Source organism: Lathamus discolor, chromosome 19 (assembly GCF_037157495.1).
Source record: "Lathamus discolor isolate bLatDis1 chromosome 19, bLatDis1.hap1, whole genome shotgun sequence".
Classification (NCBI taxonomy): Eukaryota; Metazoa; Chordata; class Aves; order Psittaciformes; family Psittacidae; genus Lathamus; species Lathamus discolor.
In genome coordinates this window covers 2,100,690-2,126,103 of record NC_088902.1, presented here as the reverse complement: position 1 = coordinate 2,126,103, position 25,414 = coordinate 2,100,690, and the positions used below count along the sequence as shown (strand labels likewise).

The 25,414-nt window shown below is 61.6% G+C and overlaps 1 protein-coding gene across 13 annotated transcripts in view; it reads right to left on the bottom strand.

Annotated features, from left to right (window-relative positions):
- PLEKHA6 (pleckstrin homology domain containing A6) overlaps positions 1–25,081 on the bottom strand; it is a 40,379-nt gene extending 15,298 nt beyond the window's left edge. For 2 of the 13 annotated variants that reach the window (XM_065698070.1, XM_065698071.1), the window contains exons 1-6: positions 12,130–12,228; positions 3,752–3,832; positions 3,334–3,649; positions 3,166–3,238; positions 2,074–2,174; positions 88–263 (exon numbers count right to left, since the gene is read on the bottom strand). In XM_065698070.1, coding sequence (XP_065554142.1) covers positions 88–263; positions 2,074–2,174; positions 3,166–3,238; positions 3,334–3,636 — 653 coding nt within the window. In that variant the 5' untranslated portion in view covers positions 3,637–3,649; positions 3,752–3,832; positions 12,130–12,228. The other 11 variants (XM_065698077.1, XM_065698076.1, XM_065698075.1 and 8 more) reach the window with 10 other exon arrangements.
- Between the last annotated feature and the right edge of the window lie 333 nt (positions 25,082–25,414).

The window sequence follows — 25,414 nt, the reverse complement described above, 5'->3', positions numbered from 1 at the left end:
CAGAGGGACCCTCACGCTCCTCGGCCATGGTGCTCCATCACTGGGGTACCAGGGAACAGGGACAAGGGGGAGATGGAAGGTGCTGACCTCTGTGTCGGGGGGATCTGCACCCGGGCGGCTTCGCCCATGGCTTGGATCCAGGATTCCTGCTCCTCCGTGTTCTCGGCGCTGAAGAAGTAGGTCCGGATGCCAGCGTGCTCGGCCTGGGGAGACAGGGACTGCCCGTTACTCGCCGGCATCTCCTCCACCCAGCACACCGTCACCTGCAGGGAGGCAGAGAAGTGGGGAGAGACACAGGAGGGTGAGAGCCCCGTTTCCACCCCTGCACTGTCCTGCTTTGCAGGAGAAGCCATGGTCCTACCCCCCTGCCCAAGCCACGTGCATCCTCGGTGGCACCAAATGGGAGGAAGAGCCAGCATCAGCCCTTATCTCTTCCAGGGGGATCCCCTTGGGAATAGCCAAGAGGTTGCTGCACCCCAGCACTGAGCGGGTCCCTTCAGGGTAGGTGAAGGGTCTGTGTCCCATTGTCAGACATGCAGGGTTAGGGGGAAGGTGGATTCTTGGCCCCCAGACAACAGTTTTGGGGGAAAAAGGTTTGGTTTTGGTCCAAGATGTCAGTGCCCACCCTGCACCTGGGAGGTGCTGGAAGGCAGGTCTGACTATTTAAGGCCTGATCAAACCTTCCACCTTCCCCCTTTTGGAAAGGGAAGGGAGGAAGGAAAAGGAGGCAGCAGGAGGTTTTGCCCCTGAACACCTTTCAGGAGCTCAATCCCTTAGAAGAATGCAAGAAAACTCAAAAATGGGGGTGTGATTAAACACAGCCCTCGGGTTCCACCTTCCCCAGAGCATGCAGCCTCCCCTGCAGCCGGAGCAGAGCCCCAATCCGAAGCGATTCCCCCCTGGATTAGTGCGAGCGGAGCATGCAGCAGCCTGTGGTCCCTCGCCCTCCGCATGCATCAGAAACACAACGCGGTACTACCTAGGTGATGGCTGGGTGCTGGCGTGGTGGACGGGCACGAAGAGGGACCTCCTGTCCGGGGATCCTCACCCGCGGAGAGAGGAGGAGGAGGAAACACAGACACGGGGTCAGGCTGCAGCGTGGTGGGTGCTGCGGCACCGACCTCCCCCGGCCATCGGGACCCTCCTCTGGGCACAACCATCCCAAACCCCTCATGTGCAGATGGAGAGACAGGAAAGCGCCTCGTGGGCAGCAGCTTCGCAAGGCTCTTTCCCCACCGATGTCATAGGATCAGAGAATGATTTGGGTTGGGAAGGACCTTAAAGCTCATCCAGTCCCAACCAGGGACACCTTCCACTAGACCTGGCTGCTCCAAGCCCCGTCCAACCTGGCTTTCAGGCAAGGAGACACATTTTGGCACCTCCAGGGCCCTCTCTCTGCACCCCCCTATGTGGGCAGGAAGGTTTTTGCACTACTGTACATGAGCACAAGCCAGCCCAAGCACTGACCCGTCAACAAGCGAGTGCCAGCATCACCCATGACCATGGGCACCAGCTGTGCTGGGGAAGGTGCACAGTGATGCTGAAGGTGCAACAAGAGCCAGGGAAGCTCAGACCCTGCTCTGAGTGATGGGTACTGCAGCAGCTGCTCTCCGCTTCCTCTCCAACACCCCCAACAGCACAGGAAGATGGGAAGAGACTCATTAGGGGCTATTCCTTTGCAATTAATCTTCCCTTTTCCTTCTCATGCCACTCAAAGCAGGCTAAAAGAGCTGGGGCCACCTCCCTGTGTCTGGCTCTGGAGCGGTGCCGGGCTGGCTGGCAGCAGGATGCGGAAGGGGAAGTGGGGCAGGAAGAGAGGTGAGAGCATTGCTGGTGAGCACCCAGCTTCCAGGTACAGCTCAGGCCCGGGAGGTGATGCTCTTGCCCCACGCGTGCCTCAGTTTCCCCAGCACAAGGCACATCCACACAGCACCCAGGGTACCGCTGGGCTTACTGCAGTCACCCTCTCCCCAGCTTGCCCCATGCCCCACCACCAAGCAAGAAAAGGAGCAATGGGGACCGTGTGAGCATCACCCCCATCCCCTGCAAGCCCCAGCACAACCCAGCGCTGACCTTGAACGTGTGCTTCCTGCTGATGTTGTCCGAGGGCTGCACGGCTGCCACGCGGAAGCTGAGGAGGGGGATGCTGCCCAGGATGCTCTCCTCCTTCTCGTCTGCTGGGCAAAGGCAGGGGTTACACACACGGAGGGGACGGGGGCCCCGTCCACCCCACGGCAGAGCCCCACGAGCTGCTGCGAGGGCACGGACCCATCGCTGCTTCACACAGGCAGGGAAAACCTGTGGGAAAGCGCTGCCTGCCTGTTGCTCCCGTGGCTCTCGCACAACGGGCTGCTCAATTATTCATGCTCGCCCTCCTCTTCACTTCGCTGCCAGGGCTGAGCTGACAGGGAGCCAGGGAAGGCGCCTGCTTTAACCCCTCTGGTCCCCAGTGTGGCAAACGCCAGCACAAATTGGTGCTGGGCATGGGCACTGCTGAGCCTTCCAGACCCCTTTGCCCACGCTGGCACATCCTGCTCTGGGGCTGGTAATGATATGTGGAGTACAGCAGACAATACTTTTGTTTAAGCAAGGGATTCTTCTAACTCTCTTATACAACCCCCTGTATTTTCCTTTGTACATTTCATTAACCCTGTATCAATCCCCCTTTTCTATAAAGTAAGTAAATTCTTTTACTATATTATTTATGACAGAGCTATCCATGTTCTTTCGATTTACAAAGTGATTTTGATATACATTGTACACTTCATTAACCCTGTATCAGTAACAGAATCATGGAATGGTTTGGGTTGAAGGGACCTTAAAGCCCATCCAGCTCCAACCCCTGCCACGGGCAGGGACCCCTTCCACTGGAGCAGCTTGCTCCAAGCCCCTGTGTCCAACCTGGCCTTGAGCACTGCCAGGGATGGGGCAGCCACAGCCTCTCTGGGCACCCTGTGCCAGCGCCTCAGCACCCTCACAGGGAAGAGCTTCTGCCTAAGAGCTCAGCTCAGTCTCCCCTCGGGCAGGTTCAAGCCATTCCCCTTGGCCTGTCCCTACAGGCCCTTGTCCCAAGCCCCTCTCCAGGTTTCCTGCAGCCCCTTTAGGCACTGGAAGACTGCAGCAGCCCAGCTTTGCCCTGAAGCACCCAGCTCTGCGTTGCTGCACCTTTGTAGTAGAAGAGGCAGCGATCCACCAGCACGAACCAGCGCTTGTTCCACTGCTTCACCCCCGAGCTGGCCTGCGAGAGATGCACAATGAGTGTGGGTGCCCAGGAAAGCGGCGGCACGGCTTTGGCAGGGTGGGGGGCACCCAGCAGGATCGGGGCTCAGGTACCTGCTTGTAGAGCCACCCGCTTTTGGTGACAGCAGCATTGGGGTTCCTCTTCATGGAATTGGAGCGCTTCCCGAAGGCGATGCCCTTGCGGGAGGAGCGCGATGCCTGCAGAGGGGCAGAGGAGCTGCTCAGTCCTGGGGGGGGGGCCCTGCTCCCCGTCTCTGTTGCTCCCTGACGTGCTGCACGGCCCCGGGCACCCACCCGGCCTCCGGGGCGCTCCGGGGGCCCCTCGGCCACCATGGTGTGGTTTTGGGGCTCGCTGGTGACGGGCGCCGCTCGCTTGCTCCCCGCTTTGCTGGACATGTCCGAGGTGGGGCTGTGGCACAGGAGAGCTGAGTCAGCAGAGCCCACCCCACCTTGGTTCCCCATCACTGCCCACTCGCAGGCCCTAAACCCAGAGGAGCTGGAGCCAACCTACTTTTGCGGGTCAAGTCTTGAGGTGTCCTCGGGGACCTGTCCCGTCACGGGGTGCAGGAACGTGTTCCGCCTTTCATTGTGGCTGCGGAGACAGCGGGGGGGGGGGGGGGGGGGGGCCGTGGTTATTGTTCCTGTGTGCCCCGCTTTGCCTTTAGCACCACGTTGGCTGCACTGGGAGCAATGCTTCACACCAGCACCAGGGCTGGCTGCCTGCGCTCTGCTCCGAGCATCACCCTCCCATGCCCCCGCTAACCCCTCACTTCAGATCTGCTCAGTGCACCCCATCAGCACTTCCCAGCAAGCCAAAACAAGGTCTCTGGTGGCAAAGCCCTCTGGGCACCATGCACATCACCATAAACCCCACTCAGAAGCCACTGCAGCAGCAGCAATGGTCCACCCTGGGCTGTACCTGCAGCGACATCCCCATCGCCACATCCTCCCCTTTGGCTCTCTGCTTTTGGAACTATTTGCCAAACTCCTTCAGACCGTGCACCACAGACCCCACACATCAGCCTAGGACCCACCACCACGAGATGGATAAGCCCCAGCTCTGCCCCTGTGCTGCTTTGGTGACTTGGGGTGCACCCAAAGGAGGCTGTATCCGGTGGTGCTGGGCTCCCCAGTGGTTCCAGCATCACAGGGAGGAGCACGACACGGCTCCGGGCTTGGCTGGCAGCGCTTGCCATGTCCCTGCCCCATCCCGCAGAGCCGGTATTGCCAGGCACTCCGGCACCAGCATAAGAAACCCTCCTGAGGCCTCGCTGCTGGAGCCGTGTCAGGAGCAAAGGGTTCACGGCTCCATCCAGGGATGTTTGCATTGCACCCAGTGACATTCCAAAGGATGCCAGGACATGGGTGCTCCTGACCACCCATGAAGCCAATGCGCCATCGGCCCGGCACGCTGCTGATCCGCTCCCTGTCAGCACCACAAGGGAAGTTTGAGCAAGGAAATGCCGCTGCCAAGACCATCCCATCCACTCACGCTTCACCCCGACCTGGGCTCCAGCCAGGCTCTGGAGACGTTAACTGCTTTGTACCCAAAAGAGCCCTGCTGGTAGCTGCTCCCCCTCGCAGGTCACATCCTGCACCCTGGCATGGAGCTGCTCTCCTCCCCGTCACTTGGGGTCACCGTAAGAACCTGGGCAATGTGTGTGCACCCTGAAAAGAGGGGCAGCACTCGCACCCCGAACCCCCCCCCCCTCCCCAGCACCAGTCAGTGCCACAATGGACACGAGTTATCTATGGGAACAGCCTGCCCAATCCATGCCTCCACAGCAGAAAGGGGGGGTTCTGCCACCCAGGGCTGGAGCCGTTTCCCCCCAGCAAGTGACTTTGGACAGATGCACCACAGTGGTATAGGGCAGGATCCGGCACCCCGCACGGTGCTTATACACAGGGACCATGCAAATGCCAAGCGAGCAGCACCCCGACCACACCAGCCCTGGAAAGTGGGGGCTGCCAGGACCCCCCAGCGTGCCTGACCCCCAGCCAGGGATATCCCCTCCATCACCCTGCACCGCAGCAGGTTTCCAATCCCACTCTTTCCCTGGACACCCCCCCTGCTCCATACCCCCCGCTGCTGCTCCTGCCACCCACCCCAAGCCTCCCTCCAGCCCCACATACGGCAAGACCCCAGGAACAAGCCGGGAAGCATCCTTAACACATCTCCCGGGGCTGACCCCGCTCCAGAAACTCCCGAGATCCCATCACCTCCCAAGCACTGCAATGCAGCAGCCACTGCCCGGGGCTGAGGGTCCCCCACCACCGCCTGCCCACAGCACCCCCACGCTCCTACCTCACCCTCCGGTCTGCCCGGAACTTCAGCATGATGCCAAGGGCCCTCCCAGCTCAGCGCCGGCTCCCGGCCCCCGGCATGGCCGCGGTGGGCACACTGTGCCACCAGCACGCTCCGAGGTGATGGCTCACGCCATGGGGACACCAGCCCCACACGGGGATGCTGTCAGCGAGCGAAGGGTCTCACTGTCCTCTCCCGGTTGTCCCGGTGCCCCCCCTCGAGCCCTGCGCCGGTGCCATCGGTGCTGGGAGCTCCGGGGCGGCCGGGGCTGGGAGCCCCCGGTGTGCGGCAGCGATGGGGACAAGCAGCTCCCGCTCGCGTCCCCGCGCAGAGGAGAAGCGAAGGGCAGCGCGGCGCTCGCCGCCTCCCCCAGCTCAGGTGCGGAGCCAGGGAGCAGCAGCCAGCGATGGAGGGAGGGATGGATGGGGCAGGACCGGGGGGCTGCCGGGCCCCCCACCCCGTAGGGCGGCAGGAGGGGGGATGTCACGGCGCTGAGGCAGCCGCGCTGAGATGAGCTCTGTCGCTGCCCTGGATTCACCGCCTGCATCCCTTCCCCCTGCTGCTGTCCCCAAACCATCCTCATCCCCCCCCCCTCCCCTTCCGCGTTGCTGCCTCTTCCACAGGTCACGCCAAGAGAAAATCCCGGGAAGCGGGATGGGAGCAAGCACCGGACAAGAAGGGGGGGTGGCACCACACAGGGTATTCACCAACAACCCCTCCAGCACCCCCAAAAGTCCGGGGAGCCCTTCACACCCCGGCAGGATGAGAGTGGGGAGGAGCAGGATGGGGGTGACCCACCCTCCGAATGGGCACGGCACTTGGGAAAGCGAATGCAAATACATCAGGGCTGTTAGGATAATGCCGAGGGAAGGAGGGAGGGATGGAAGGAGGGAGGGAGGGGGAAAGGCAGCGCTGACAATTCAAAGAAACCTCCAAAGAAGGAAGCGGAGCACGCAGAGCCAGCTGGGCTCCATCACAGCACATCCCTGCTCCACCAGCACCCCCGGACCACCTTGGGACACGGCTCAACCGCGGTGCTGCCCAGCCTCTCCCAGCCACTGCATCATGGAAACCGGCCCTGTCTGTCAGCTGGGCCAGCGCCAGTGGCCAGCTCAGGGATGCTCCCACTGCTCCTCGGCTGGCACAAATGGTCCCTGACAGGAGGGTGGTGAAAAGCAGCCAGGGATGGGAATCACAGCCCCAGCGTGGGCAGAGGATCATAGAGTCACAGACTGGTTTGCGTTGAAGGGTAAAGCTCCTCCAGCTCCAACCCCTGCCCCGGGCAGGGACCCCTTCCACTGGAGCAGCTTGCTCCAAGCCCCTGTGTCCAACCTGGCCTTGAGCACTGCCAGGGATGGGGCAGCCACAGCTTCTCTGGGCACCCTGTGCCAGCGCCTCAGCACCCTCACAGGGAAGAGCTTCTGCCTAAGAGCTCAGCTCAGTCTCCCCCTCTGGCAGGTTCAAGCCATTCCCCTTGGCCTGTCCCTACAGGCCGTTGCCCAAAGCCCCTCTCCAGGTTTCCTACAGCCCCTTTAGGCGCTGGAGCTGCTTTAAGGTCTCTCCTATGGAGCCAGGCTGAGAGAGCTGGGCTTGTTCAGCCTGAAGAAAAGAAGGCTCCGGGGACACCTTAGAGCAGCTCCAGTGCCTAAAAGGGGGATGTGCCAACCAACAGCATCACTGCTCCCAAACCAGCTAAATCCACCCCTTCAGGGCACCCTGGGCCAGAGCTGCTCTCCACGCACACAGGAGCCGAGCGGTGCCATTCCTGCTCTTGTTGCAGGTACACTGTTAGCCACCAGCCACGCACGGACCCACCACAACACCGGGTAGCACCAGCCTCGGTTTACCCCATCAAACCCACCAGCACTGGCTTGTCCCCATGTCCCAGCAGCAGCAACTCACCCGCTCCTCACTCAGCCACCGCCACCCTCTTCAGTGAAGCAGACGGGGATCAAGGTCCCCCAACGGCCGCAGGCACGTGGCAGCCTTCTGCTCCGTGACAAAGCTGATGCTCACCCGCCGCGGAGGAAGAGGAGCTGCCAACCGAAGAGCTGTGGCCCCTTTTGGGGATGGCAGCCTTGGGGACAGTGTGGCAGGAGCAGGAAAAGCTGCTCCTGGATGTTCTGGAGCTGCAGCATCCTCTGCATCACCTCTAATGGCACAGTCACTCCACTGGCACAGGAGGGTGCACCAGGAGCCTTTATCCCAGCTTGGATAAAGCCTGGAGCAGGCTCCTTTCTCCATGCACCAGCTGGGCTATTTCACACTCATTAGTATGAGAGGGAGGGCAGGGACATGGATCCTCCACGGCCCATGGAGCAGACACGCTGCAGGGCTCTGAGCTCAGGGATGAAGGGGCTCATCTGGACCTCCCGGGAGGGCTGTGGAGGAGAAAACAGTGCTTTTCCAAAGGGAAAACATCAAAGACAAACCCTCTAAACCTCCTCTTGCTTTTTCATGAAGGTAAAGAGCAAGAAAAGGGAATAAATGCACCCACATCACCCTGCAGTGTGAGCAGGAGCTGCACTGGGTGCAGGAGGTTGAGCTGCTTTGTATCTGCTCTCCCTGCAGCTGAGGGTGTGAGAGCATTAACACCACCCAGCTGGGAAGAAGGTGAAATGGGGACAAGCAGGGAGCTATTTCCCAACACCAGGGATGCTTGGTGCACCCTGGATGCTGTGGAGCAAAGCACCTGTGGGTGATGCCAGTGGTGCTGCTGCTGGGCAGGATGCTGGCTGCATCCTGACCCATCCTCATGAGGAAAGTGGGATGCTGGAAAAAGCCCACTGAGCTCAGGGGGCTCCTCTCCAGGAGCTGACAGCCAAGATCCCATCTTGTAAGATGGATGCAGCCAAGCAGCCCTCAAAGCCCCCCAGCCGGCGTGTAACAGACATCAGCTAATGGGAACCATCCCTGCGCCGCGGCCATCCCCGAGGCGTCGGGGCTGTTATCTGGCGGCTGCGAGCAGGAGGAGGGGAGGTGCAGCTCAGGGCCTGCCAAGACCTAAATCCAGAGCAGAGCAGCCGGACAGGGGGATACAGGGAAGCCAACCCCGGGATGTTGGGCTCTGCCAGCCCAGGACCATAGCAGGAGCTATGTAACCCCCCCCCAAACAACAGTGAAACCCCTCATCTGGAGGTGTTACCCCTGTTCTCAGGGCCAGCATCCAGGCAGCTCCCAAGCAAGGGGCTCTGGTGGCCACCGGCCAAACACGCCCTGTGCTTGGCCTCCTTCCTCTGTTTTTCTATCCCTTTCTTCACCTCTCCCTCTCCTCCCGAGCCACATCCCTTTCCTCGGAGCGGAGCCCTTGGAAACCCCTTTTCTCCCAGTTAACTGCAGCGCTCAGCACCCATGGGAAGGGCTGTGGGGTCACCCCAGCACCCTGCAAGGGGAGCATTCACAGTCAGGTGAGCAAGCGCAAATGCTGAGTCCTTGCAAAGGGAGCCCGGCGAGGAACAAAAGCATTATAATACACTAATAAATCAGATCCCTGCACTCCTGAGGCTGCCCCGTGCAGCACAGGGGGCTCGGCTCAGCCCCATGGGACTGGTGCAGGATGTGCTCGAGATGCAATAGGGAAGAAAATAAGGAATAAAGCCTCAATTCTGCAGGCGCAGCACGAGCGGGTCTGGCGGAGCCGCTGCAGCCGGGGGACATGTGCCAGCAGCAAGGCTGCTCCTCCGGCTCCGGCTCTCCATCCCCAGAGGCAAATACAGGATGAAGAGGGGCAAGGAACCCCCTGTGCCTGGCTGGGCACTGCCATGGGCTCATTGGAGCCAACGGCAGCCTTGGGAATCCCAGTGCCTGCCAGATCTGCAGCACTCTGGGAATAAAGTGGGCACTTTAAAACCAGAGCTCCCTTTTCCTCCAGCCCATCCCCATTCAGGGACCAGCAGCCGGTTCTCCTCCATAAGCTCATCCCTGCCCTAATCCAGGCCCCGCCATCCAGCTGAGCAAGCGTTTCCGGCACCATGGCCATAAGGAATGGGGCCAGGAGCCAGTGTATCCCTCTGTGCTAACAAACCCAGGCTCCAGCACCCAGCACAGCCAAGCAGCACCTGCACCCCAAACCACGGTGCCTGCCTGCTGCAGGCGGTGAGCACCATGGCCAGGCTTTACCCCTGCTCCTACAAGCACACGCTCTCCATCAACACTTGCCATCAATGCTCTCCATCAACCCTATGAGTCCCATGGGATCCTTGCCAGGAGGGAAGGCAGAAAACCCTGAGCTGGATCCAGCCGGGAAGCAGCCGGGCAAAGTCCTTGGCAAGGGCGGATGGCTGCTCCTGCGCGCCCACAGCCCATGGGCAACGTCACCAGCGTCACACAACCAGGAACCGTGTCCCAAGCAGGGACATCCCAACCAGCCGGGGTCCATAGCAAGGGAGAATGGGAGACGCAGCCAGAGCGGGATGGCCGGGAGCAGGGGGAAGTCCGGGGATTTCCAGAGAACAAAGCGGCTGCTGGCAGCCGGCATGGCTGGAGGTGGGAGGCGAGTTCCCGGCTCCCGCTCCAGCTGGGGTTGGGAATAGGCACAAAAAGCACCGGGAGTTTGTGTTTTATCTCCCCGGCAACCCCGGCTCCGTCACAGGCCCCGGCCAAAACGCGTTGGTGGAGAGCTTGGGGCAGGCGCAGCAGCATCCCATATGCGTGGGGTGACATCTGGGGAGCGTCACAGCCGTGCGATGGGGTGGCCCAGGACCCACGGCAGAGCCGGTGACAGCCCTGGCAGCACCGTGGCCCTGCTTTAACCGTGTCGCTCCGTCATCTTTCCCGAGGGACAGAGCCCAAATCCCATGTGCACCGGATCACCGGGCCCCACATGGGATGGGACAGACCCACATCAGCTGGCACAAGACATCAAGGGCATTTATCAGATCCGGATGTGATCCTTCAGCCTCTCCCCCTGCACTCCACAGCCTCCCACTGATCTGGAACCACTATGGGGCTGCAGAGCTTCTCCCTTCCCTTGGCCCAGCTAGTGCTGCTGCTGAAACCCAGCCTGAGGGTATGGGGGTGCCTGGAGAGCTGTGATACCCCACTAAAGGGGATCCACTAACGCAGCCCCCATGCCACAAGCCGGCCCCAGACCTGGCTGCTTTAAACCTCCACTAAGCTCTTTAAGAAACCACTTCCAGCGGGCAGAAATACCTGTCCCAAGCAATCAGTGGAGCTTGGCATCAAAACAAACCCGGCCCCAGCCAGGTCAGGTCAGGAGCCGGGATTATGGCAGCGGCGCTGGCGAAATCCTACTGGAACAAATCCTCAGCACCTGCTTAACCCATCACCCACGATAATCCCCGCGGCATCCCGACGCCTTCCCCGTGCTCCGCATCCAGCGGCTGTGCCCAGCACCCGGCTGCTCTGGGCCACCGGTGGCTGCAGACAATGGCCCACGCGTGCCGTGGCCGGTGCCGCCGCTCACAACCACTCACCGGTGCCACCGCGCGTCCCCTCGGTCCGCGGCGCTGGCCAAGCCCGCGGCTCTCCCGCAGCTGCAGCCGGGGTGGATGGCTTCCTTCCGAGCCCATGGACACCGTCATTGGTATCAATCATTAACAGCCACGGCGGCTGCCGGCAGCTTTAACCCCCTCGGCACCGAGCGGGACCAGCACGGGGAAGCATCTTCTGCTTGTGCCCAAAGCCCCTGTATCAGCACCGCAGCACAGCAGGACACTGCAGGGATGCCAAGGGCTGTCTGCGGGGATCCACGCACACCCCGCCATGGACCCCATTCCCGCAGCACATCAGGTCTCTATGCACCCCAACCTGCTCCCTCGGCAGCATGGACCCCAGGAGGGATACCCCATGCACTGTATCCTGCCTCTGCACCCAGCCAAGCTACTAGAGCTCAGCCTGGTGGGAGCTGCAGGAGACCCTGCTCTCCCCATCCTCGGGGCAGCAGCAGCATCCATGCCAAGGGTTGAGCCCCACAGCCCTCTGCCCCCTGAGGAGTGGGGCAGGAGGCACCTCCATCCCTGCCTCAGTGCTGGAGCTGGGATCCCTCAGCTCAGGGGTCTCGGAGCTCTCCCTCACACAGCTTTTCCAAGGAATATCAATGGCTGTAACGTTATCCAAGCGTGTTTACAACCCAGTAGCGGCTCTTGGCTCCCGAGGCTGCTGCTCAGCTGGCACTCGATGCTGCCAGCACCCTGATGCCCGGGTCCCCTGCATGCTGCGGTACCCCTGGGACTGTGCGCATCCCCACGGAGAGGGGGATGGAGCAGGAGCAGAGGCTGTTCCTACTCCTGAGGTCCGGGACGTGGAGGGACAGATGTCCCCGTCACCCCCCTGCCTTTTGCTGTGTTACCCAACCCACAGAGGGGTTGAATGATTAACCTCCGGCTGTGCCATTGCCTGGAGCCAGCAGAGCCCTGCTCTGCCTCTGCACAGCCCCGTACAATGGGAGCAAATCCCTATCCCGCCCCCCCCCCCCCAAGCCCAGTCGGTGTCAGCATCCCCACTGCCCCAGGAACATCCCATTCCAGCCCGCATCTCCCTGCAAACGCAGAGGGACATGGAAGGGGCTCATTCCCCCTCCCCAGCCCAGCTCCCATGGGCTCCCCGGCTCTGGAGGTACTCACAGCCCACGACACCCCGCTGTCACGGCAGCATTCAGACACCGATCCGCAGGGAATTTCGCCTTCTCCAGCCCCAGCTGCGGCCCCGGGAGCGGCCGGGCTGCGAGTGCTCCTAAATAACCTCGGACAAACATCTGCACGGCACCACCCCGCGCGGCCGGGAGCAGGGAGCTGCTGTGGGATGGTTTCAATCATGATACGAGACCATCAAATGGCTAAAGAATCCCACAGATGGGAATGAGCTGTGGATAACTGCAGGCACGGCGGCTGATCAGACCCGCTGCCAGCAGGAGGGCTCGGCTCCCCGTGCCCGCGAGGGATCCCTTTGGATACAGCCACGGCTTCTGGATTTCCCGTTCCCCACATCCATGCAGGACATGAAGCCACAAGCAAACAGCCCGAGTTGGGAGCACGTGGAGGGCACAGGGCCCAGAGCAGGGAGCAGCGATGCTGGGTGCTGTTGTTAAGCTTCCCCCTGCTCTTGGGGTTCTGCAGAGCTGGGTGCTCCTATTCCCATCCACTGAGCCCACCGGGATAGGGTTTGGGGCAAGCCTCAGCCTGGGCTCCATCACCCGTTGTGCTGCTCCTATGGAGGCTTTTGACTGTTTTTATCCAAATCACCCATTTTCCGCTCTCACTGGGGTGCTTTAGCAAACAGATGCGCTCGTAGGGCCGAAAAGTGGCAACAGCAGCACCCTGGGGTGCAGGGGGCACAACACGGCACATGGCCAACACCAGCACAGCACCAATGCCACCGCATCGGGGTTCAGCGGGGCGCTGGGGTAGGGGCTTGCAGCAGCTCTGGCTCTGCCCCAGCTCATGGTGAACTCCTGGGCTGCTCAGCGCCCTGACCTCCCGCAGTCAAGTCCCGACTCATTCGGCACATTCCTGGCATAGCCGGCTGTGCCGCGCGGTGCCGGCATGGAGCCCCACGCCTGTCGGAGCGCCGAGGCTGGGAGGGTGCCAGCAGCGTGCTCATGGCTCATGGCTCCTGCACCCCAGGGCTCCCTCATGGTCTGATGTGCCCATGAGGATTTATCCCTGGGCAGGAGCAGCTTGGTTCTGCCTCCTGTGCCGTGGTGGAGCTGGTCCAGGCAGCGGGTTGCCATTGGAGGCAGTCCATCATCCTGCCCAGCACCCCAGCTCTCGTCCCAGTTGCCTTCCCCGGGCTGTGCCACACGTCCCTTACGTTGGCACGGGTGTGATGGAGGTATATGGGGTAACTCTCCCATTTTTAGATCTGTTCCTGTACCTCCGCAGGCCTCGGAACAGCTTGTAACCGAGCTGTGATGCAACAGCGCACGCACCCCGGTTGTGCAAGTGCCTTGCACTGATTCGCTGCCGAGCACGGGGCTGGCTAAGGTTCTCCCACCCTCGGGTCCGCAGCCCCAGGAGCAGCCCATGATCACGGTGTGGGTGCAATGGGGCACCCAAGTGCTCCCAAAAGTGCTCCCAAGTGCCTGTGAAGAGCCAATGGTGGGCATCTGCCATGGGCAGGAGCTGAGCTTGGCACCCATGGGTGCCTCCAACAGTCCCAGAGCCACCAGCACAGTGGGAACCTCCCCAGACCTGGGGAGGACACAACCCAGGGGACCTGGAAGCTCTGGTCTCCAGCACAACCACCTGAGACACAGCCCCCAAGGGACACATCCAGTACCCCCCAGCAGCTCATGTTCCCCATATCACACCATTCGCCTCCTCCAACAACCATTAAAGGTTCAACCCAGCCATAAGCACCAGTGCCAGGATGGGTGCAGCGATGCCCTTGCTGCCCTTGGATGGGACAACCCCGCTGTTATTGCTATCCCCAACCCACCACACCCTAGTGTGGCAGGGCCGGGGCAGCCGGGGACAGCTTCCCAGTGAATCACTGGTTGTTCCCAGCTTCCCAACTGCGTCCCAATTAGTGCACGAAGCCAACAACAGCCCCGAGGGGCAGCTGCAAGGGGAAAGCAAGGAATTTGCTGGGGGAAAAGCAGGGCTCAGTAGCGCGCCGTCGGCTCAGCAGAACGAGACCTTCCCCTGAATGGAGTTTAGTCACCATGGGATGTTTCCAATTGGAAACCAGGACAGTCCCAGGCTGAATGCACGCCAGCCTTCCACTTCCCAGAAATCCCATTTGCAAATGAGCCTGTTGCCAGTTCCCCCTTCTCCCCAGCATCACGTAAACAAGTATCATCCCATCATCCCGATGGGGAGATGCAGCCGTCAGGCTCCGGCTGCAGCGCAGCCCATCCCCGCTGCCTCTGGCCCTGCATCCACAGTGCTGCCCACGGAGGGAAGCTGAGAATGGGATTCCTGAGCCTGACAGTGCTGGAGTAGGGTCGTTCCTAGCCTGGTAAGGTCCCTTGGTGATGGCTTTGGGGTGGTGGCACAGCCCTTTGCAGCTGCCTGCAGTGTGCCCTCAAGGATGCTCATTGAGGGGAGCAAGCGCAGTGCCTGCCCTTCATCAGAAACTGGTTTGCTCTGCTCTGCAAAGAGCCAGAGGCTTGTGCTGAGTTTCCAGAAGGCAGAGATGGGGCAATACGTGTGGGAAGAGCAGTTGGGTGCTGGGGAGGTGGGAGATCCCTTCGCCAGGCGCCTGCAGCACAGTGGCTCTGGCTTTCCTGTGGGTTTGGGTCAGGGGAGGATGTTCCACATCCACCGGTGTCTCCAGTTCAGTCTAGCCCAGAGGACACAGGGAATCAAAGGAACAGCCAAGGGAACGTGGTCACAAACCTCAACTCCTTAGGGAACCAGTGAGTGGAAAGAAGCCAGCCATGCCCTTGACTTGCCCTGGTGTGCTCTCCCACTCCACGCGTCTCCCTGCCCCAGCAGGATGGAGCAGGCACCACATGGGGCCCGCAGAGGGGACGTCCCTGCTCTGTGCCATGCTGGGCATCACCAGAAGCTGCTGAAGGTCCCTCCTTGTCACAGGGTTAATGAGTGGCCCTGCAGGACATAAAGGAGAGGCCCCTGGGAGCAGGGGACCAGCTCAGAGCCTGGTGCTTCCCCCACTGTCACTGGAGGGAGAGGGGAGGAAGAGGCAGGATGGTGCCAGGATCAGGCTCAGCCATGAACCCACTGCCCTGCCAGCGGGGAGATCACCCCATTCCCCCCGCATCCCTGGGAGCAGCGGGATGGAAACCACAGCGAACCCACGCTGCAGACCAGAGGAGATCTACAACAGCCACACGCTGCTGCCAGACAGGGATGCTGGGGCATCCTCCAGCACTGGCAGGACACTGGTACCACCATCCCAGCAGTGCGGGTGGGAGGGTCTAGGAAGGAAGGGGCTTTTCCAGGCTTCAGGAAAGCCCAAGGAGGCGCAGCAGGGTAAGCAGAGGGTTGCTTTAAAAAAGCCTTTCCTAAAACATCCCTTTAAACAGCACAAAACGGGCGAGCAGCTGGGTCTCTCCCCTGGGAGGAGAGGCAACTTTAAGCAGCAGATTGCAGCGTTACTCCCAGCCAAGGGCAGGGACAGCAGCTCCCCCAGGCTTTAGAGCCAGTCCGGAGCACAGGGCACAGGCACAGCCCCTGCCAGCCATGGAGCGGGCGGGCAGGATCGCACCAAGCATCCCAGCTCTGAAGCGGGTGGGCAGGATCCCGGCGCACATCCCCACTTCCCTGGCAGCACTGGAAGCAGCAGGGCGCTGTGTGTACGCCCCGGGTGCCTCTGCCCCACTCCCGGCTCTGCCAGCCTTATCTCGCTGCCACACCTTCCATTGAGCTCCATGAGAGGAGTTTAACCCCTGGGAGAACGCAGCCGGGCTTTCCCGTGCCTGTGCCCGGTGGGATGCGCTGCCCATCCCTGCCCACGGTGCAAACATCACCCCCCCCCCGTGCTGATGGCCAGGGCTGTATCCACAACCAAAACCACCCTTCCCACAACCCTTTACCCATCCATGGCTCTGCAGCCGCCCTCCAGCACAGCCCAGCCCTCTGGGTGCCCCGGCACGGTGCAGACCCCTCCATCTCCATCCCTTTGGCTCCAGCGCTGGGGGCTCTTCCTCCATCCTCCCCCGTTCCTTCCTTACCCCCACCACAGCACCCGCTGCTGGCTCACCCTCCCTGCTCACCGGGTGCTCGAGGGCAGTGGGCTCGGTGCCGAGGTGGGAGCTGCTGAGGAAGGGGAAGAAGCGCCGGTGGCCTCCGAGAGCCGCCACGTCCGATAAGCGAGGTCTGAAACCTGAAGCTGGAGGTTGGCTCCTTCCTATATAAACAGGCGCTGAGCACACACACACACATCCACACCCCGCTCTCACGTCATTCCCACTGCTCCCGGCCACACCAGGCACCTTCCAGCCCTGCGCTGTGATAGCCACGGTACCGGCCACCACTGCCCGAGAGCCCCCGACGCCAGTCCTGGCCCCCAGTGTGCTCAATGGACACTGGGTGATGCTGTGATCCAGATGGGATTTTCATGCTGTGGACGGGTCTGCTTTGGGAATGGGGCTGGGACCCACCAGTGAGCAGCACTGGTGCTTAACCCAGCAATATGGAAAGGCAAATAGTGCATGTTTAACCTCATAAAACAGCCCAAAGGGACTCAGCCCCGTGCTGGATCGGCCGATGGGATGGCTGCTGGCACTTGGTGTGTGACCCAGGGTGATGGGTGCTGCTCACCAGCCCTGCTGAGCCTCACCATGGCCACCACGGTGGCCGATAGCCAGAGCGTGGCTGCACCGTGGCACAGCGGGACTTCCTTGTGCGGGATGAAACAACCCAGGAACACAAAACCCTGCCTTGTTTTCCTCCATTCTCCAGGCTCGCCGGCAGCCCAGAACCGGGGCGGCCACATACCATCGGTGAGGCTGGGCTGTGCTTGCTTCACCCCTGCTCCAGCCTGCAGGGCGAGCGGGGATGCTCCCAGGCATTGCCCATGGGAAAGCGGAGGGAGCCCCAAAACTGCTTGGCTGGGTAGGGGTGAAACCACTCCATGGCATGGAGAGGGTGGGCACATCTATGGGGACCTCTCCATCGTGCGGCTGCATCTCCATGCAGCAGCTCATGGCTGGGGGCTCTTCATGAGCGCAGCCTGGGGTGCTCCATGCTGGCTCCAGCATCCATCCATCCACCCACCCATCCGTCCATCCACCCACCCATCCATCCATCCATCCACCCATCCATCTATCCATCCATCCTTCCGCCCATCCGTCCATCCTTCCGTCCATCCATCCATCCGTCCATCCACCCATCCACCCTTCCATCCATCCATCCACCCGGGGTGCCGCGGTGGCAGCGCTGGGAGCCAGCTCCCCGCCCCGGTTGCACAAGCGGCCCCAGGGCGCTGCCGGGCTGCGCACAAACAATAACAGCCTGTTTATGAGCAGGCAGCGCCCCATTCACCTGCATCCAGAGCGCTCGCTGCCTGATCCCAGGCAGGAACAGTGGGAGACGAGTCCATCCCCATAGACCCCATCGAAACGCTGCCGCACTGGACCCTTCCCAGGCACCAGCACTGGGGGTCCATCCCCCATGCAACATCCTGTAAAGGTACTTTGGAAGAGCAAATTTGCCTTTGGAGTGCCTGGATTGACTGGCTGCGATGGGGTCGAGATGGCCTCGGGCAGGGATTTCCACCCCAGGGTCATCCCAAGGGACTTTGGTCCCACAGCAGGTCCTCCTGCCCCACTGGGACAGCACCCATTGTGCCCTACAAGCAGCCCTGGCTCTGGGCAGCACCAACATCTCCCCTCTCTGGCTCCTCTGGTGCACACCAATGTGGCCTAGCAGCACCCAAAATAGTCTTCTTCCAGGAGACCATAAATCCCTTGGGAATGAAGCTGAGACCAGCAGCAAGGCCCAGGGCTCCTGCTGGCATAGACTCAGGTATTTTGAATATACCACTTCTAGTTAACCAGCCAGATGAGCCCACAGTCATCTTGGCCAAAAAACAGGCAGTTTTGTACATTCTTTGGCTTAAAGAGGAGCGAAAGTTGTTCCCAGCCCTGATTTCTGCACCATCCATGCACCAAAAGGTGCCTCCTCCATCCACCCATGGAGCAGAGCAGCCACAGGGGAGGACCCCACACCCGTGGCACCCCCATGAGCAAGGCATTGGGCCCTGCACTGCATCCCTGCTGCCACAGCGTCAGGACACAGAGCATCGCTCCCCAGCAACAACAACCCGCGCCTGAACCCAAGGTCCTGCTTATCAGCAGCACAAGCATGTCTGGTGATAAGCCCAGGGATAAGATAAGGCCCCCTGCAGCCTTGCTGCTATCACAAGCTCTTCCTCCGGCGCTGTACCCCAAGGCTGAGGGGTGCTGAACCCCCAAACACCCCCTTAGCAGCCTGCAAGCAGCCTCTCACCTCGATGGGCTTTAAGATTCATCACATTCACACTCCGAGCATCGCCTCTTGTTTATGAATCACTCAACCCGCTGGATATGGAGGGGTGGGAGAGGGAAATAATCATGATCCCCCCCCCCCCCCCCCCAAACCTCGCAGCAGAGCATCGTTTGTCAGTGGAAGCCTGGCAGGGGAGGGAAGAGGCGCACGCAGTGCATGAGGCTGGCAATAGAAGCTGGAATTGCTGATGATCGCTGCTCAACCGAGCTGAAAGGAGAGCTGCTGCTGCCGAGGAAAACAGCCCCACAGGCCCTGAGCACAGGGCACAGGGCTTCACCCGGCGCTGGCACCCACCTGAGCCTTCCTCGCAGCACTTCTCCTCCTCCTCCTCGCTGCCCCTCTTTCATCTCCCTGCTTGCGGTGCCAGGAAGCAGGGGCTGAGCATCCCCCTTGGGCTCAGCATCCCACATCCCCAGGCAGGAGAAGGCAAACCAACGCCGAGGAGGGAAAAGCAGCTCCTGGGGACACCCCAAACAATGGGGGCTCAGCCCCGTCTCCCTCCTTCCCACCCAACTCAACCACGCCTGGGCAAGGCGAGGGGAGGGGATGGGGTGCTTGGAATGTGTGGTCCCATTCCCAATCCTACACACGGGATCTGCCAGTGTGTGGGCACCCCCCAGCTCCAGCAGAGCCGGCCTGGCCTTTAAAAGAGGAGGATTAGGGAAAAATAAAAGACCAAAACAACCTCCCCCTCCTCTCCACGCATGTTTGCTTCCCAGCATCCGTGCCAGGCTATAAATACCCAGCACTCTCCGTTCCGGCTGCGGGGTGGCGGGATTTAAATGGGATCGGAGGGAAACAGCGCTGCAGGGTTTGAGGGATGCTGCGCAAGGATGGGGTGGCTCTTCCCCTGGGGCAACGTGGGAGCAGGGAATGATGATGGGCAAGAGGTTGGGCAAGCTGGACCCTGTCAGTGGTGGCCATTCCAGTGGGACAGGGAGAAGAGATCCCCAATGAGCCCTGGAGGCAGCGGGGTGGATGCCAGGAGGGAATGAAAGGCAGCACTGGTAGGAGCTGGGGCAGGCTGCCAGGCACGTGCCACCTCCCAGTGCCCCCAGTGCCACCCACTGGGAGCACTGGGAGAGGGGCAAGTGCAGAGCAGCCCCCTCTGTCCGGACATCCAGCCCTGGATCTCTCCATCCCGCTCCATGGATCCAGCATTGAGCCCCCCCAGCACCCTGCAGGGGAGGATGGGGGTCGGGGTGTGATGCTGGGGGGGGGGGGCTGCAGGGAGCAGCCGGGATCAGGGGAAGCCCTTCCAAGTGCAATCCCTACCGCGGGATTGCTGCCTCATTAGAGAGCAATTAGAGACTCATTACGGGATGGTAACACCCAAACCCCATCAGGAAATGGGACTGTGGGTGCCAGATAGAGCACGCGTGCTCCGGCGCACCCCACACACTGGAGACGGGACACATCAGAGGGAGGAACCTGCCCTGCGAGAGATGACCGGGGCAAATCCCCACTGTGCTGGCTCCGTGCCTCAGTTTCCCCACTTGTTGGGAGCTCCCTGCCTCTCCCCAGAGGCATTGATACAGCCCATGCTTGGCTGCCCTCCCCTGCAGCCCCCTTAGCACCCCAAAAGCAGCAGCATTGGCTCTGTCTTGGTGAGGAGCATCCCTGTCCCACCAGCTCCATCCCACTATCCTCATCCCTCCATCCCCGTCCCATCAGCCGCATCCCAACATCCCCGTCCCCTCCTCACCCCAGTAGTGGGATGTTACCACTGAGCCCCATTCCCATGGGATTGGGAGCTGGGGTCTGTGCTGCTTGGCTGTCCACAAGCATCCTGCTGGAAGCTGGAGGAGCCCCAAGAGCTCTGAGCCACCCCAAACCCCTGCAGCATGTGCCCACTCCAGCTCCTAACATCAGGTGAACTTTAACTGCGCCAATAACATCCCTGCTGGCTCCCACCTTATCCATGGGCGGTTAGCACAGGGTATCCCAGAGAGGCCTCCAGCCCCTCCACTGTGCCCAAGGACACTGGGGAAGGGGACAGGTAGGAGCTGGACCCTCTGCCCCATCACCCTGAGGCACTGCAGGGATACGGAGCCTCCTGTGACAGCAGCAAGGACAAGGTCACAGCAAGAACAGATCACAGCTAGCAGGGAGGAGATGTGGGGAGGATGAGGATGGGATGGGATGCGAAGCAGCAGCACTGATGGCTGGTGAAGGGCCTGGCATCTCTGGGCACAAGGGGAAGAGATGGGAAATGAGCTCTTCCTTCCCTCCGGGAACTCATCACGGCAATTGCAACTGAGGGTTGGAGCCCAGCGGCCCTGGAGTTTGCTCTCGGAATCCTCATCTCCCTGACAAGAGGGAGAGCAGCCGGCAGCCAGAGCCGGAGCTCTGTGAAAGGTCACTGCGTTTGCACATCCACAAAACAGGCATTTATAAGGGAACAGGGAAGGAAAACACACCCCATGCTCACACAGTGGCGCCGGTGAAACTGGGATGGCAAAGGAGATGGGAGCATCAGCCCAGGGTGCCCCCAGCACCCCAGATTTAGCAGGTTGGAACCACGCAATTGGCTTTAAAATCATCAAACACAGGCGAAAGCAGCAGGTTTCTACCTCCTGATGTGTTTCCTCTTTCTGGGCCCTGAGGGTGCAGCCTCATGGTCAAATTCTCTGCAAGAATAAAGGCTAGAAAAGGAGTTCCAGTGCAGGAAGCTCATCAAGCAGATGAACACCCTGCAAGGGGGGTGGGATGATGACAGAGCCAAGCCCCTCTGTGCTGCAGGGCCCTGCGGTGCGGGTCCCTGCGCAGCATCACCCAGCAGTGTGGAACCGGCCGAGCAGGGCTGGCGGGTGCCGGGGCTGCCAGACTGGTCCTGGCTGTTCAGCCGCAGCGCATCATCCACCCCCTGTGTCCCCACCATGTGGCAGAGGCCAGCAGCAGCCACACGCCTGCTCCTAACGTGGCACTGGATGGCCATTACCTGGCTGCCAGCAACAGTGAGAGGCTCCAGGTCTTGGAGGCTCCACAGCCTCTCAGTGCCCACCAAGTACCAGTGGCTCTGTGGTGGCAGCCACAGGAGGAAGATGGGTGTTGGAGACGCGGGAGGATGCAGGAAGATGCTCTCAGGACAAGCCACAATCCCAGCTGCAGTCCCCAACCCCAGTTCTCAAGGGAAAGAGGATGAGGAGGGTGGTACCTGGCAAAGGGAGACGACAGCAGCAGGACACGGCACAGGGACATCATGGACACGGCACAGCGGGAGCAGGGATATGGAGCAGGGTGTCTGTGTTAGGGTGGCTGTGAGGAGTGCCAGCCACACACAAAAGCCATCTCATTATTCCCTAATTAGTGCCTTGCCAGCTCCTGCAATTAACACCCATGCAAGTGGCTGCTGTTGAGGTAAACAGAGGGTTAGGAGCACCCTCGAGAGCAGGGGGGGCCTGGCAGGGTGCAGACCACCCATGGGCATGCACTAAGGAGCAGGGGACCCTGGTGCTGCCTCCTGAGCCCCTGGGCTGGGCTGGATGCTTCCACCAAGCAGCACAGCAGTGGCAGGACCTGGTGGTGCTGGTGGCAGTGCCTGGAGCATCCTTAGGGAATGGGGCATCACCCAGCACTGTGGCCAGGAGCAGCCGTGTTCCCAAGGAGAGGAACATCTCCTTTAGAAACATCAAAGGAAAGCAACCACCAGGTCCTAAATGGCCTTTCTCCAACTGACCCAGAAACGTGGATCAGGAGCTGCCTCATCCCTTAATTGAGAACTTGGTGACTTTGAATCTTTATTAAAGAGCTTTGGTGGATGCATGGATTAAGGGCACAACCTGATTCCCTGCATACCGCGGCCGGAGCAGCCTCACCCCGCAGCTCCCACGTTGCAATAAAACCTGCAACCAAACCAGAGCAATGCCGGAAACCAGGAGAGCCCCGACCTGCCCCCACAGAAACAAGCCATTCCCAGCATGTTTTCCACCTTCGGATGCTGAAAGGAGTGGGAAGAGCTGGGGGGAAACAGGAGTCCTGCCTGCCCATCGTCCCATCCACAGGATGCCAGGGAAACCCAGGTGGTTTTGGAGACTGGCAATGTGTGAAGCCCAATACCACACTATAGTGGGAAGGGGCTGCATGGAGCTGCCAGATCCCAGAGAGAAACAAGGATAATGGGGAGATGGCACATCCCTCACATCCCTCGCTGTACTATTTCTGCCTGCTGCAGATTATCATGTTTCAAGCTAAGGCAAACAGAAGAGGGGGATGCTACTACAAATGTATGAGAGAGAGGAGCAGCGATGGAGCTGCTTCCCCCTCCAGCGAGCAAAGGCAGGCGGGAGAAATCCCCATCCCAGCCGATTCCCAGGGGCAAAGATGGAGCAGGAACAACCCAAGACCCTGCCTGGCTGCTGAGGGTTCAGGTGGCTTTGGGAGGGGGTTAAGCCCCACGCTGCCCACCTGGGTTGGTGCTTGTGCCCAATGCCAGGCCTGGTGTGCACACGCATGCACATACACGTGCACACACATGCACACACATGCAGTCTTCCCAGGACAGCAGACAGGGTGATGCTGATGCACCATCCCCACGGCACGAAGCAGCATGGACACCGGTACCCTCGCAGCCATCAGCACCCAATGCAGTCGGCTCATCCAGGCATGGAGCTCACCCTCCTGCCTGCTCCTGCCTGCTCCTGCCCGTTTCTGCCTCCTCTCCCTCGTTCCCGCCAGCCCAGCGGCTGCTCCCGCTGGTTTCTATGGGAACTCGGCAGGAAAACACGGCAGGGGACAGGCAGGGATGTGGGCACAGTGATGGGGCGCTCAGGGCCAGGATGCTGCAGTGGGATGGGTGCCCATGGGGCTCCCAGCATGGGCTGGGGGTGCCGGGGCTGCTCCCCCCAGAGCAGGCTCTGGCCAAGGCTTTGCTGCTCATGTGATTTTCAACGCCTTGGCCAGCCCCTCCATGGGATTCCTAATCCCAGCTCTGGCTCCCCAGGGAGCTGGATCGGGATCGGCAACAGGGATTGGTGTCCCCCAGCTGGGCAAGGAGGCTCCAGCTCCACTAGGGCCACGCTGGGAAGCCTCGTCCTATCCCAGCTGAGTGAAGGGGACAAGCGGGATGATGCGGATCAGAACAGGACAGGAGCTCTCCTTCAGGAGGGATACAGGGATACCAAAGCAGCCACACACACATACACAGCCGGGTGCATGCACACACGTGTGCCACAGGATGAGCCATACTGGGAGCAACAGTGCAGCAGCCCCAGCTCCCAGCCGGGGATGCACGGTGGGATGAGCAGCGGGATGCAGATGCTCTTGACGTGGAGATGTGGGAGAAACCAACGGGTGCTGCTGATTCCCGGCTGCAGAGCAGCGCCACAAACAGCCTCTCCTGCCTGGAAGATGTCTTCTCCCCCAGCAAATGCTACCCGGGTTCCTTCCGTGCCCGGTCTCTGGCACCTCTCCCCATGCCGGGATGGCCTCGCATCCCTTCCCTGCTGCTGCTTCCCTCTCTCCTCCCTGCACAGAGGGATTACGCGGCCGCTCAGCAGCCATCTGGACGGGGGAGCTGGGCCCCTGCACCCAAGGGACCGCGGCACACGTGACGGTGGGATGGCAGGGCCAGGCAGCACGGACCGAACCCGGCATTCAGCCCTCCCACACCATGGCCCCACATCACAGACCCCTCAATGAGGTGATGGAGGGGGACCAGAGCAGGGGTCCCCACAGAGCCATAGGGGAGAACGGTCCCTGGGGACCCATCCGGCTGGGGTTCCACAGACTCGCGGCGTATGGAACATGCCCCATCATGTGATGAACCAGACGCTGCTCCTTCAGATCCAACCGTGGCGCAACAAAGCTGCGATTGACGGCGCGGGGCAGCGGCTCCAGCACCGCCAGACACCTCCGTGCAGGGGGGGCCACGGAGGCATCTCACAGGCAACCGCATCCCTGAGGCAAGGCTCGCCCTTGCTCTGTGCTGAGGAGGAGGAGGAGGAGGAGGAGGCTGGCGCCCTGCTCACAGCAGCAGCGAGACGGGAGGCGCGAAGGCCACGGAGGCACTTGTGTCCCCGGGAAGCGCCAGACGACATCTCCGGCTCCATCCATCACATCTCCGGCTCCATCCATCACATCCCATCCTGGCTGCGACCTCAGCAAAGCAGCCAGGCACAGCGCGGTTGGTGGGGCTCTGACCCATACGAGCACCCCCCTCCTCCCCACCCCCCCCCCCCCCCGTTATGATCATAGGGGTTTCGGGGTGCTGAGCTCCAAAAGCCGGGTTTCTCCCAAAGCTTGAGTCCAAGCCTGGGAGACCCCATCCGGTGGTGGGGGCTCGGGGGCACAAAGCAGCACACAGCACAAGAACACACCGCGGGGACAGCTCGGGGGGGGGGGGGGGGGGCCTCACTTGTCACCGATAGCGCGGCAGGAGGGGTGAGGGGGAGCCTGGTCCCCACCGCACACCCTGCCCTGGCCCTGGGGTGCGCTCAGAGCACCCCCGGCGGGCTGTGATCCCCCCCCATAGACAGCACCCGCTCGCAGCCCCTTCTCCCGGCTCCCGAAGAGGGGATGCTCTGCGCCGCGCTCCGCCGAGGAGGAGGAGGAAGAGGAGGAGGAGGAGGACGCAGGGAGCCGCGCTGCGGGCACTCACCGTCCGGGGCGGGCGGCAGCCGGGGCCCCCCCGTTGCCTACGATCGCAGCATCCTCCCGGCCAGCCCGAGCCCGAGCCCGAGCCGGAGCCGCAGCTCGAGCGGGAGCTGGGCATGCTCGGGGGCCACCGAGCGGCACGTGACGCCGGGCTGGCACCGAGCACCGCGGGGGGGGGCCCGCGCCGTCCCCCGGCAGCGCGGACAACGGGACCGGCACCCCCCCGGCGGCAGCGGGGAAGGCGGAATGGACGAGATGGCGTGTCCCGTCCGTCCCCCCCCCCCCCCGGGACCATCCCAGCATCAGGGGACAGCCGGGACCCTGCTCCCCCTGCATCCATCCCAGCATCAGGGGACAGCCG